Source organism: Apus apus, chromosome 1 (assembly GCF_020740795.1).
Source record: "Apus apus isolate bApuApu2 chromosome 1, bApuApu2.pri.cur, whole genome shotgun sequence".
NCBI lineage: Eukaryota > Metazoa > Chordata > Aves > Apodiformes > Apodidae > Apus > Apus apus.
In genome coordinates this window covers 130131200-130145397 of record NC_067282.1, presented here as the reverse complement: position 1 = coordinate 130145397, position 14198 = coordinate 130131200, and the positions used below count along the sequence as shown (strand labels likewise).

The following is a 14198-nucleotide window of genomic DNA, read 5'->3' as shown; positions in this document are numbered from 1 at the left end:
ATTTCCTTTCCATGGGTCATATTAAAGTCCTCCTGCATGGAGAATATACGAAAATGAGCTCTCTATCTCAGTTATTAGTAAGTTGCCTCCAAACTTGTGCAGGCATTAATGGTCAAGAAAGAACTCTTGTCTTTAGGGATGTAATTTCATCTGTTTCTTCTATGGATTTTTTTTGGTACTTAGAATTCCTGAAGGTACTGGCAAAACAATCTCCCCATGCAAACATCAACAAGAAAGGTGACTATAATAATTAACCTGTGGCCACTGAGACCATGCTTTATTTAAGAAGCTGGCCAGACTGGGTAGCTTCTACCTAAGAGCTTTAGAAATGTTTAATGAGGCAATCTGTGGGGTTGATCTTTTTAAAATACTCTTGGAACACAGGAAAATTCCTGGGCACCTGAAAAGCACTGGTGCTTTTTAAGCTAAAATTAATGCTGTCTTAACATAAATTAAATTATTCAATGCTGTTATATTGATAGTAACCACAGTCTACTCAAATTCAATGAGGAATAGAAGGGCTGAACAAGTTTTAATGTCTTGAATTAAATTTATGAAGAGGAGTTTCATAAAAAGTAAGGGTAGTGAGAGATGTTTGGAACAGCAGAAATAATGTAAGTTGCAGGCAGCACAGGTGATCTTGAAGGGTGAGAGAGGGTAGTTAAATGCAGCATGAAGTGAGCTCTAGGCCAAAAGTTATTCATTAAAAAAAAAAAAAGCGAAAAAGAAACTTGTGTTAGGAGAGCAAAAGGTCTAGCAGATTAAATAGAAAATCATCAGGAGACCAGAGTAGTATTTCTTGGAAACAGCTTTCTACTAGCATATACTTAATAAAAGCTTTTCAGATTCTCTGGAAGCTTGCTGAAGAGTCTGTGGGATTGTCTTCAGAGAAGAATTTTTCAGAAAAGCAAAATCCATCAGTTGAATCGGCATTTGCTACAAAAGAAGTACATAATTCTTTACAATGATGAATGAGAAGTGTTCACAGAAGTTTTAGAAAAAACTGTAATCTACACAGGGACCAGAAACAAGCACCAGAGCTGGGAACACCTCGGTAAAGGTGAAAAGCTATTGCTAATGGTGATGTGTACTCTGTCACTTTGTTTAACCTTGCTCTTGAGAGAAGAGGTGATGACATGTGCAACACCCTGTAATGCATGCCCTTAAAAAGGAGCTCTGCTGACTAAGTAGGTCCAGCAAAGGAATAGCAATCATAGAAGCAACCATATTGTTAGGTGTGTAGTCACTAGAGTAGAAGAATTGACTTGGCTTTTAAAGAGAGTAGCCAGGCCTCTGGTTAAAGGTGTTTGAAAGTGTTACAGAGGTAATCAGAGAAGTCTTCTGTGGGAGAGGAGGCTGATCAGTGGGGTTCTAGAGCTTGGAAAGACAATGGGAGAAAGTATGCCCCACTTTACAGATTTCTCTTGTGTCCCAGCACAACTACAGAGTAGCAAGTGAAAAGAGGTTTTTTTCATGCTGCATAAATAGGCGTCTTATTGCCACAGGATATCATGGAGATTAATGTATAGCTTTCAAAAATAATTGTTGAAATTAAAATAGCATAGCTTTAATGAGCCCAGTATTTTGTGCCTAAAATTTTTATTACTAACTTTTGGAGGTAGGAAGGCTATGGAAGTGGAAGAAGAGCTGATAAAGATGTTGTTTTGTAAATATCCACTGTTGTCAAATGTTGGAAGCAGTATTCTGGACAAGGTAGACTTTTGGTCTGATTAAATAAGGAGTTACTTTTAAAAGTCCTGTCTTACATTCCATGGAAAGATTGGTTAGATGATGGCAGCAACCCTCTCTGGCCTTAAAATTAGTAACAAAACCCCAGCATCATGTGCTTTGCTGTCTGTAAAAATAAATTAACAACTGTGGATCTATTGGTTTTCTTCTTGTAATTTCTGCTGTTACTGGTTGAAATGGGGATTGACAAATAGACATACAGAAATAAGAAATATTAATATTTTTCAGGTTGCAAAGCAGTCCAGTTTTTGTTAAAATTGTATATTAAAGCAGCAGAACATTACTATGGTGGGTTACTATGTTCTGTATGTATGTTGAATCAGTATAGCATGTAAAGCATTTTTTGAAGAACTTAACTTCTAGTCATAAAAGTACTTTTTAAGCTAACAGCTTTCTTCTGCTCAGTAGGATGTGATTTGTTTGAAGTGTATGTCGACCTGGAACCAACAAGGAGATGACTAAGTAGGAGGAAAATGGTTTTAACATGCCTCTGCTTTGCCAAGGAATATGGAAACAATAACAGATTTGTCAAGTCTGTGGGTCAGCTAGCCTTGTAGTGATATATGATATTTCTCTATGCATGACATACTTGGTGTATTGGATTGTTTTTTTCTAAAGTGCCATTTAGGAGCTGAAATGTGAATCTTTCTTTGTCCCAGTTGCTGTTTATCTGCTGTGCAAATGAAGCTTTCTAAGTGCTGAATTGTTTGAGGCTTTTAGATACCTCCTCAGCTTTCTCTTACTATAGGAATAAAGGACATCAGCCATACCCATTTTAACCCCCTACCCTTTCATGTGTCTCACTTTTGTTTCAGAGTTTTTCCTGTGGGTCTCAAGTTTTTCATGGGTATGCTGCTGTCCCTTAAGTGCAGAGCTTATGGAGGAGGTATTACATTAAACCTGTTTGTGCTCATTGCCTCCTGCTCTGGTTAGGAGGAAGGGGAGATATCTGGGCTCTGTGGCATGGGGGCAAGGGGCTCTCTGGTTCTCTCTGGTTCTACTCCCTGACCTTCCCTGGTAAAACCTCTCTGGGATCTGAGTGATTGTAGTCTCTCTTCTATTAAGTTTCAAAATTACTTATAGTTGCCATGTGCTCTTTTTGGAGCAAAGCTACTGGTTCACTATGAAATGAAATGCAGTGAATTCATAGAATCAAATAATAGTTTGGGTTGGAAGGGACCTTAAAGATCATCCATTCAAAACCCCCTGCAATGGGCAGGGACACCTTCCACCACTAGACCAGGTTGCTCCAAGCCCCATCCAACCTGGCCTTGAACACTTCCAGGGATTGGGATATCCACAGCTTCTCTGGGCAATCTGTTCCAGTGTCTCACCAACCTCATTATAAAAAATGTCTTCCTAATGTCCAATCTAAACTTACAATTTTTCAGTTGAAAACCTTTGGCCTTGCAATTACAGGACTTGGTAAAAAGTCTCTTTCTCTCTCTTTCTTACAAGTCCCCTTTAAGTATTAAAAGCCACAATTATGTCTCCCTGGAGCCTTATCTTCTCCAGGCTGAACAACCCAAACTGTCTCAGCCTTTCTTTGTAGAAGAGGTGCTCCAAACCTCTGACCATTTTTTGTTGCCCTTCTCTGGACCTGCTCCAACAGGTCCATGTCTTTCTTGTGCTGGGGGCCAGAGCTGGATGCTGCACCCCAGGTGAGGTCTCACCAGCGTGGAGTAGAAGGGGATGTTAATGTAAAAGAAAATGTTAGAATTTATGGCATGGCTAGTAAGTAGTTACTGTGAACAACAAAAAATGGTGGATTGGCTTTTTGACAATGCAAATTTCTGCCAGGTGGAAGGCTGCATGGCCTTTTTTGTGCTGTTGTTTACTTTTTCCTTTCTTGTAAGTTGAAACTCTAAGCTAAATTGTTCTCTGGCATTGTCAGCTTGAGCCCAGAAATCTTTGGAGAAGCTAATTCCTTTGACTTCTCTGTACTGCATCACCCAAAATATTGTCTGTCTTTGAGTGGCATATATTGTTTGTTTATCGTTACTCCAAACATTTGTACTGGATTGTATTTCCACCTCTGCCTTCTTATGAAGGAATTCCAGCTGAACAGTTAACATTTCCCTTCACTTGAGCTGTGAATTTCTGGATAGTGAATTAGAGACTCCTTGCAGTTTATTAATTTTGCCTTTAGCATTATGTAACCCGTACAAGATGGTAAATACATAATATAAGTTTGGGTAGCGTGTTCCCTTATTGCTCATTTTATAGTCCTTGACCTGCTTCAGAAGTCTCATAAGCAGTGCAAGTTGGCCAAGATACATGATTCATGTTAATTAAATCTCGTAAGTAGAGTCTTAATTTTCTCCCTGCTCTTGAAGTTGGTGAGAGATTAGTAATAAAATAAAATTAGTTAGTTGATAGCATCATGTATTCGATCGGTGCAGAAACAGGGTAACTGCCTCAGGTGTGTGGTGAACTCTTCATTCCTGTGTGAACATTCAACATATTAACTGTTGACAGCATCATTTGAACGCTTATCCTGACAAGATAATCTTAGAATTTCAGAATTAACAAGCTGAGGAAGCACTATAGTATGTAACATACCCATTTTTTAAAAGTCTTATTTCCTTCAATGGGTTTGCACCCATTAAAGCTTTGTACTTCAGTGGAGAGTAGGTTTGAAGGAGTTGCAGTTGCTGTTGCTGGACCCAAGGTTTTGTTTAAGATGATCCTTTCTAAAACATAAAAAGTAATCTGACTATTGCAAACACAGGGTTTTGAGACTAAGTGGTTTCTTCTCCCTGACCTCTTGACTCAGGCAGCATAATTGTAGTGTGCAACAAGTCAATAAAATACATTTTTCTATTTTTTTCCTCTTAACATGAGGAGAGAAAATCTTTTGTGGAAAGGATAATTGAGAGCATCCTGAGAGAATAACTTTTTGAGGTTGATGAAAAGTAAACCTATTTCATCATATCTCATGAAGTTGCTGTCCTAGTTTTGTTTTCATTTATGTCTGCAAATGTTTTCAGAGAGGTTTAACTTTCTCAAATTCATAAGATGCTTCTGACTTACGTTTTGGTTTCTATCTTGTTCTCGTGTTTTGGCAAGAACTCGATGTCACCAGTTGTAGCTTCCAACAGGCATGGGGGCCATCCAGAATACTTTCCATTTCCCACTGAGGTACATTCTTAGAAGAACTTTTCCAATCCAAATAACTGGCATTTATTACTTTTTAATTGCTTAGTGTGATACTTGCTTACATTTGTGGTTTTAATGTCTTTTCCTGTCTGTAAGCTGAGAGTCCCAAAGGGCACATGCGTGCAGTCACTGAATTCAGTTTACATAGCTCGACGGATGTTTTGGGAAGAGCAGATTGTGTTTGTGCTGTTTGTCTTAGATGGTGTCCCAACAAGAAGAAAAGTTATGTTAATGCTGAAGGAAAATGAAATGAAAATAAGAAAATTAAACAGGAAAAAAAAAGTATTGCCTTGGAATTTAGCATAGTTTTTCCAGCAGCACTGGGGCAAGCAGGCAGCATGGCACACATATGCTTGAGTTCAGCAAGGGTTCTCAAGTTGTGCTATGTAGGCAACAAAAAATGGGCAGGAGAATTTTCTGTGGACAATTTTGCTCCTCTGGAAGTTACTAAAGTCCCAATTTTAAGTCTAATACCTTTTTTTTGGTGAGCTTTTTGTGAAACCTGGTCGTGCGAGTAGGTAAGGATCTTAATTCTATATTAAAACCAAAACCAACAAACTCACATGTTGCTGGTCTTTGAAATTTTAAAGAAAAATCTTAGAAAATGAAAGGGTTCCGAAGTGTTAAAAAAGGCAAGGCAAAATATAGACATTTCAGTATAAAAGACGTGTAGATGTGGTGCTTGGGGACAAGGTTTAGCACTGGACTTGGAAGAGTTAGATTAATGGTTGGACTCGATGATCCTAAAGGCCTTTTCCAGCCAAAAGGATTCTGTGATTTCACCCCTCAATAATTTAACTTAGGATGGTCATTTTTTATTTGGGTTTGTGTTGGGACAGCAGTGAATTTTTAGAGCTCTGGTTATGACAGCATGATTCTAGTGAAAATAGTTTGAGTCCCATAGCCATATAGGAATACAGATCTCAACTCCTTCCCCTTCTGGCATACATGAGTAAAGAGGGGGTTAATTTTTCATAGTTTAGGATTGTCTGTGGAGGAGAAACAGGACTCACTTTACACAGCATATTGCTGAAAACCTAGCTAGTGTACATTATGGACCAGCATTTAGAGTCTGTGTTTTAAGTTCTGTCAAGGAGGGCTAAGCTGGATGGCAAAGTGTTCTTAGCTCTGTTATAAACCTTAAACATCCATAAATCTTCAATTGGTGACCTTCCCACTTTAAGCCTTCACTGCAGTGTTACATTGCTAAAATCCATCCAGTAGCCTAAGAACCTGAATTATTTTTTCATTACCTCTCATAAAGCTTTTTTTCTGGGTTTGTTCTGCTGCCTCTTGGCGTGCAGCTAAGCTAGTTACACGAGCAGTCAGATTAACCCTGGTCCTTCCCTTGCCTTGTAGGACTCCTCAGTGGGCAGACGTCTCCAACCAACACCAAACTGGAAAAGCTGGACCCCCAGCAAGTGCTGCAGCTGTGTCTCCGGTACCAAGACCATCTTCACCAGTGTGCAGAAGCAGTTGCCTTTGATCAGAATGCTCTCGTGAAGCGGATCAAGGAGGTACTGCCTGCAGCCTGCCTGCTTCTGGTGGGGAAGGGCTCAGGGCATTGGCTCAGCCATCTGGTGCTAGGAATACAGGTGCTTGCCATGGGTCACTTGCAGCAGTCCACTTCAGAGTAAACCCTGTAGAGAAGCTTTGTGGATGTGTACTTCAAGCAAAGTGGCTTTCATTGTGGTTACTGTTAAGTGCTGTGTTTATCTGTTATGCCCTATGATTCCTGGCCTTAAACAGTGACTGTTCTTCTGGTATGGTGAGTACTGTAAATAACTGTTAAAGGAGTAAAAGATTACTGGAATTTTTAAAGGTAACATACCTTATTTAGGTCTGTAAAGCATAGATTTTATTATGGTTAGGCTGTAATTTAAGGAAAGAAATGGTTATCTGGTTATCTTAAACAGCTTCTGTCATTGGAGAAGGTCATATTTCTTTCTTCAATAGATTTGTAGAAATAGATTCCGTTTTCAAAGTCCATAACATGCTGTCTTCTCTCTCTTCTGCATGACAAAAAGATTTTCCTGTGCTGCTGTTTTTGCCACTAAACCATCATTTGAAAGTCATTGATCTGCTGAAATATTCAGTGATACTGTTGGGTAGGAAGTTAATTCCTGGGGTGAGCATCCTGGGATGGATTTTCTTTCTCATGTGTAACTACTGATGTTGGAAGCAGCAGGATGGCTGACAGATATTTTTTTTTGTTTGCTTGTTTTAAAGTCAAGGCAGACTGGCATGAGAGGAGATTCTGTTCAAGAGTGTTTTCTCACATACTCCCAGATGTGTAGAAGCAGTGAATGCTGCATTTGTTAAAAGTCTATGAGACCACATATATTTCAGTATCAAAAAGAAGAATTCTTTGAACAGGTGGTTAATTTTTATTCATAGATAATTACCTTGATTCGTTGTTGCTCTATTGGCTTAGAGTTAAAATCCCACATGACAAACTGGATAATAAATTTGATTCATGGGCTGTTTTGAGAAGCTGCTGTCATCGTGAAGTTTTAAGTCCAAAATAATGTAGGAACCATTAAAAGGGCCTTTTTACTTTGGTGTATCAAGATCTGAGGCCAGCTATTACACAAGATTTAAATATATTTGCAGATGTGGGTGACTCAGATCACACAATCTCAGAAAGGGGATTTAATTGCCAGACTAATGACAGTGTCCTGCATTAATCCAGTCCTTTTGGCTGTTAAAGTGTGAGAGGAAATATCAAGTGATTTAAAGTCATGGTAGATACCACCAGTGTAATCTGCGTTGGTTGGATGTGCCTTCTGTAGGGCAAGTGGCAGAATCCCTTTCAGATTAGCTGTGGTGAGGTTTTCTTCCAGTTTGTAAGGCTTATTGGTTTTGTGTGTGTGTAAGATAAATGAAATGATGATACTGATACTGTCACTAGCTTTCTTTATCACAGACTCCTCTGACTATGTGAAGAAGAAATGGATGAGTCTGTAAGTCAGGCAACTGACAAGTCAGTCGGGTTGTTTTTTTATTTGGTCACAACACTTAAGTAACTTCAGATGCTTTCAGTCCCTCTGCCAGATCTGGTGGGTTTTTACTGTTAATTTTCTTAATAATTTTGAAATGTTTTTCTGTGTGTGTGTTCTGGAGGAGCCGGGTGGGACCCACTCAGCTTAAATCATTCTTTCCAGATTGTCTGGGCTCTCCTTGGTGCACTAAATCGAACCGCTGTTGACAGTTGTTGACAACAAGGGGTGCAGCTGAACCAGAGCAGGGTATGTCTCTTGTTACAAGTGTAGACAAAGGAAATTGCATTTGGCTGCACCCATTTGTCAGCAATGATTTAGTTTTGCCATGTAGACAAAGCTTTGACCATTGGTAAAGTGTAAAAATGAAAGAGGAAACGTGTTGTGAAAAGCAGAATGTGTCCATAAGGTGGATAGTAAATTTTTATTCTCATTTTAGTATTCAGTAATTCTCTTTTCCTTTTTTTAACACTGTAAGCATTGGAGTGTTTTTCTTCTGATAATAGACTTATCAAGTGACTGATGCTTTTAACTGCCCTACAATATGTTGGTGAGCTTCAGTCCCCAATTTCCTACCATTTGTCTGAGGTCACTTTTCAGACTGTCACTGACTGTACTCAGTGGAGTAATACTCCTGCTGTATAGCATGCTACAATCATACTGCCTGCAGCCAGGATTTTTTTTTTTTACTCTTGACAAAGTGTTCCAGGGCAAATACCTTTTGCTTATTGTCTGTTTGGCCAGGAGAATTTTCCTGGTTTCTGACAAAATTCCAAAGTCCTGTTGTAAATGTATTGGTCCTCGATAACTCATTATTGACTGCAGTGGTTTATAAATTGTCACACAATCTGAATTAAAATTGTTCTTATAGGAAAGCAGATAAGCTAAGGAAAACAAAAACTTGCATGACAGTAGTTACTGCAGATCTAAGTAGAGCCATCTGCACGTTCCCTTACTTTGGGTACCAAACAGTCTATTTTGCTCTTCATGCCATTTCCCAGTTTAGTCAGAATTTGCAGTGTGTTGGCTGGTTCCATATCTGCTCCTAAATATAAAACCCGTATGACTTCCAGGTTGCTATGACTGTTCTCTCTCAAGAAGAAATACATTTTCCCATGCATTTCCTTGAAGGGGAAAGAGTTGAAGATGTGATTGAAGACAGTTGACTCAACCGTCTCTCTTCAGCAGTTACGCATAGTTGTTCCCAAACTGTGGGTTTTGGAAGGGATCAACTTTTATCATAATAGGCTTTGTCTTCACTGCCAAAAGAAAAAAGATGTCCTTGCATCTTCTTAGGGAAAAATAACCAACTATGCATCAAATATTATGTTTCATATTAATTTTTGGCAGCTGACTCACCATCTGTTGCAATACTGCGTTAATTCCAGGGCCACTGAAATATTTAGGATTCCTTTTAATTTTTTCTCCTTATCAGTTTGAAAAACAACAGAACAGCAGTTTGGGATTTATGTTCATGTTAATCCAGGGTTACGACATCTCACAGAATTTGACTGCTTTCAAGAAAAAAAAGCCTGTGTGCAGCATTTTCTGGGTAATTTGTCTACTCTTTGGTATTTTGTAGGATGAAAATTTTTGGCTTATCGGATGAGTCACCACATTGGTTGGCTTCTGGGGGCATTCTGTTCAGATGGGTCTGAGAACAGGATCTGGTCTGTCTACTGCTGGTATGTGGGACCCATGTAAGCTTGTTACATACACATGTGCACTAGGAAGAAGGTGCATTTTTAAATCCCAGTAGATAACATGTTATAAAATGCTAAGGTATAAGAGGCTATTGTAACTAGCTAACAGGTAAAACTGATCTTACCTGCACCTTGAAGCTTTTGTCACAAAATGTTTAATGATGGGAATGGAGTTGGTGATGCACCTTATGGAGGATGTGATACTTGAGGCTAAAAATCAGAGGTGAACCATGACTTGCTAAGTGGGGATGAAACCATCTCAGTCTGCATATTCTTGGGTGTTGTATGTAAAAAAAAAAAAAGCCACCACCATAAAATAAATTAAAGAAATTCTTTTGTGTTTACAAGTGTGAGGACAAAACAACTCAATTGCAGTGTTTTTCCTTTGTTTCTGTGGTGGGTTTAGAATCCTAGCTGTCACCAGGAGGTCTTCACTTGTTGCACCCCATGTCTGTCTCTGCCATGCCAGTGCTGTAGATCTGCACTATAACTAGTTGGAAATTTTAAGCAACTCCAGCTGCTGTTGGGTTTATGAGAGCTGCATGTGCTCTCTTTGCCTGGAGCGTCTGCTTCAGTTTTGTGATCTATAAAATGGTGGGTTTCTGCCAAGATTAGCTTGAAGGCAAATGCTGACTAGCACTAAATGCTAGGTATGACTTGGGGGAAAGAAGGAAACGAAGCAGAGAGATGGCTACTTTACTTTAAGTCCTTATCAGTGAAGGTTATCTATTTTGGGTGACAGGGAGAGAACTTGGAGAGTCATCTGAGAGAGGATGGTGAGTAACAGAGAAAGGAAAACAAGGAGAATAGGCTGGGAAATTGACCTAATTTTCAAAAGGAGCTCATGATTTTGTGTAGCTCCTGACTCGTCTGGTTTCAGTACCTTTTAAAAAAAAAGGTATTTTTTTTTTTCATGCACAAGGTGCTAAGCTTCCCAAAAATTGCATCTTTCAAAATACCTGAAGTTGAGTATCCAGAAATTACTAGTCACACTTGAAAATACAGGCCTGACTTCTTTTTATGAAAGCAGAAGGGAAGCTGAAAGTCATCTAAGCTCCTTTCAAAGAAGCTTTGGATGACAAGTTCTTCAGCATTTCTTACTAGACTTCCAGTCTTGGCACAGGGGGTTGTGATAGCTGCAGTATCCTATGTACTCTTAAAGGCAAATGTAGTTCCTAGATAAAGTGGGCTTAAAATGTATTTGACAGTGGGTTATTGAGAGGCCTTTTATGCTTTACCTTAAAAACAAGTATTGATGCAGTGTTACCTGTATTTTTTACTGCCATAGGAATCTCAGATTGATAATAATTTTGAAAACAGAACACTTCTTAATTTCATTTGGTATTGTAAAAATACCTCAATCTAAGCTGGGGCAAACCTATGGGGACACTCCCCCCCCCCACATTTCCAGACATAATAAACACTACTTTTATATTCTTAATTATTAGTTAAAGAACTTTTGTCCAAGCAGGCATGAATATCAATAATTAGCTTTTCATATAGCAAATCACAGTGTATGGCTTGTTTCATGCCTGTAAATTTTTTAATGGGAATAGCTCTTTATTTTGAACAAATATTCCAGTATAAAATGTGTATGGATTTATTTTTTATTTGTTTGTGGGGTTTTGGTGGGTTTTTTCTTTTTTTATTCTTTACCAGCTTGCTGCAAAAAGTAATTGTAATGAGCTTCTCTAGTATGTAGTTAAAATGTCTTGAAATACATCCCTTATTGTTTGACAAGTAAATAATTTTTGAAGCCACACATACACCACATTGTGTCTCCCACCATATTCAGCTGTTCAAAAGTATAAACAGGCACTAACTCATTATTTTGTATGAGCAACAGGTCTTGTGCATTTGACAGACTAACAAGAAAAGCACTTTTATACACAAGCATTATATACAAGCACATTGTAGCTTATCCCATGCATTTAAGACTCAGAAATTGTGATTCAGCCATTCGTGTCACCACATGTGTGAAGTAAAACATGCTCAGCAATTTGGGGATTTAGGAATTTCAGTGTTGTTTTTGTGAATATTTTGTGGCTTTTTGACCTTTATTGCAACTATGTTGTTTTTGTGACATGGTGTGTTTGTTTTATTGAAGAGACCTGTCACCTAGTGGCAAAGTACTTGGGGAATGTGGCCTGCAGAGGTCATCAGCAGGGTTTTTGTTCTACCCGGAGGGAAGGGTGGGTTTGCTGTGGGCATGGCCTGTGGCTTTCAACCCCTCTCGTTAGAGGTGAAAGGGGCTGGCAGTGGTAGGAGCAGCTTGTGTGGGTCTGATGTTCCATGGTGGAAACTGAAGGGCAAGGTGCCTTGAAGGTGGTGATAAAGGGAAAAGTTGTTTAAGTGCGGGAAGCTGTTCCATCACCAGGAACTAATGAATCCTGGGCCAGAAACCTTGGAAGGACATGTCCTGGCTGAGGAATAGGTTGATGCAGCGCAGGATCCCATTAACCTAGGCTGCAGTTATACTCAGGGGTACATACATGCTGCAAGCACACGTAGTTTATGCTGGGTGATGCATCACAGTCACTCTTCTTGGCTCCATCCCTCTCTGAAGAGTAAGATTTGGAGTGTTTGCGATTTACCCTGTGCTCCAGTCACAGTTGACCAGTGTCTCTTCAGAGAATGGATTCAAATGAAGGGAAGATTTTTGTGGAGATGTTTTTTTGCTTGTTCTTTGGTTTTGTTTATTTTAGCACTCTGATGAGTGAGATGCTTGTTGCCATTCCTGTTAGTTATTGTTTCCCTGTAGGTGTTATCAGAGCTGAGTTTCCAGAACTATTTGTGAAACCTGTTTGGAGCAGACATGCCCTGAGAATGATGCACTTTCTGACTAATTAGGCCAGCAAAATAGGAATGGCCATACCAAGTCCAAAGTGCTTCTTTGATTTCAGGCCTTTGCTTCAAAGTCCACGTACTCATATGGATCAGACCACTAAGTTACCTTTCATCCCATTAAAGGGAAGAACTCCGAGGATTAAAAGTAAGCCTTTTAAAGCCTGGCAAAAGTTAACATGGACATATGTTTAGTTTTAACACAACATACAAGACTTTCTAGATGAGGCCATGTTAACTTACAAGCAAAACTAAGCCTTTTGGTTCACAGACTTAAACTAGCAGTGTCCCAAATGCAATCTATCTGGCTCTTTATTTCTTCTCTCTTCTGTGTGTTATTTATGAAGACTGTGATGTTAACAGGCATCATCATGAAGAAATAAATGTGCAGGGTTCTTAAACTGGAAGCCACCTTCATGTCCTGTAGTTACTCTTAATCGTTTTTCGCCAGCCTGATGTGCAAGTAGCTTGAATTCATGAATGGTGGGGTGATAGCTTTTCTCAGCCAGCATCAAAGAAGGAAAATTCTTTTGGAAAAGCTTCACAGTTGTTACTTTAATACATAGAATAAATGTCTTGCTGTGTATGTCTGAGGCAGATGGCCAGTACTTTGTTGTACATGAACTTTATGAAGTGATCTAGTAGTTATTAAGGAAGAGGAAGGATTGTTTGCACTTGTGACAGCCTTAAATCTGTTGTGTTATCATGCAGATCTTCATTTGGTGTCATAAAAAAGATCAGTCCCTCGCTCCAGAAATATATATGTGAAATCAGTTACAGTATGTTCCCTCCTCTTGTGCTTTGGTTTCTTATGGCCTTTTGAGAAAGTTATGTTAAAACTATGAAATTTGGTTTCTTATTCTAGCCTTGTTTCCCCAGGTGGGAAAAACTTCCAACAACAATGCAAACAAACCACCCACCCCACTCCCCAAAAATTGTAGATCTTCGAATAGGAATAGAAAGTATTGAGGTCCATTCCAGAGTTACCAGGCTTGGTATTTAATTTGGGCATTAAACAGATTTGAGGTATGAAGAAAGCAGGTGTATACATGCCTCAGCTTGGGGTGTGTAACACAGGGTACTCCCACGAGAAATAGGAACATATTGATTACATTGCACAAGGCTGAGAGATTACCTTGTCTGATGCACTGTGTGCAGTTCTCGTTATGTTGGAGGAAGGCAAGTTCAAAAGACAGCAGAAGGACTATAAGGATGCCTGGAGAGTGGAGAAACTTGGGGAGGAAACTGGAAAAGCTTTACATGCTTGCTTAGTCAAATGAACACCAAAAAGGATATGATTTATTTTCCTAAATAACTCTGAGATTAACATAGATAAAAAATGGTCTTCTCCCTCCCTGCTGGATTGTGTTGGTACAGGAAAATAATTTGCAGGCTTTAATTTTCAACAATAATCTTGAGTTTCAATGTTGAATTGAAATTTTCTAGGTGTCAGCTCTACCTGTAAATGAGAATTGGGGGAGGCTGGAGGAGGGGGGGGAAGTATGAGGAACGTTAGCTATAAGCTGTTCAGCAGTTTGATACTCATTTTAGATAGGTTAGCCGGTATTATTTGCAAAGATTTGGAGTTGCACTGGTGACTTAAAGATGCTAGGAGGTGGGCTGGGCGAGCAGCGTTGACCTTGTTTTAGCAGCCCTATAATTAGCATTCTGATAACAATCAGGTGTGATCTGCAGAGATGATTTCATGTTGAAAGTATGACAAAGCCTTAGTGCAAGTAATCTG

At 39.2% G+C, this 14198-nt stretch overlaps 1 protein-coding gene across 1 annotated transcript in view; it reads left to right on the top strand.

The window, feature by feature from the left end:
- Positions 1-14198, top strand: part of BORCS5 (BLOC-1 related complex subunit 5) — a 73239-nt gene that overhangs the window by 45810 nt on the left and 13231 nt on the right. The window contains exon 3 of the mRNA XM_051644190.1: positions 6268-6425. Coding sequence (XP_051500150.1) covers positions 6268-6425 — 158 coding nt within the window. The remainder of the gene's footprint in view (positions 1-6267; positions 6426-14198) is intronic.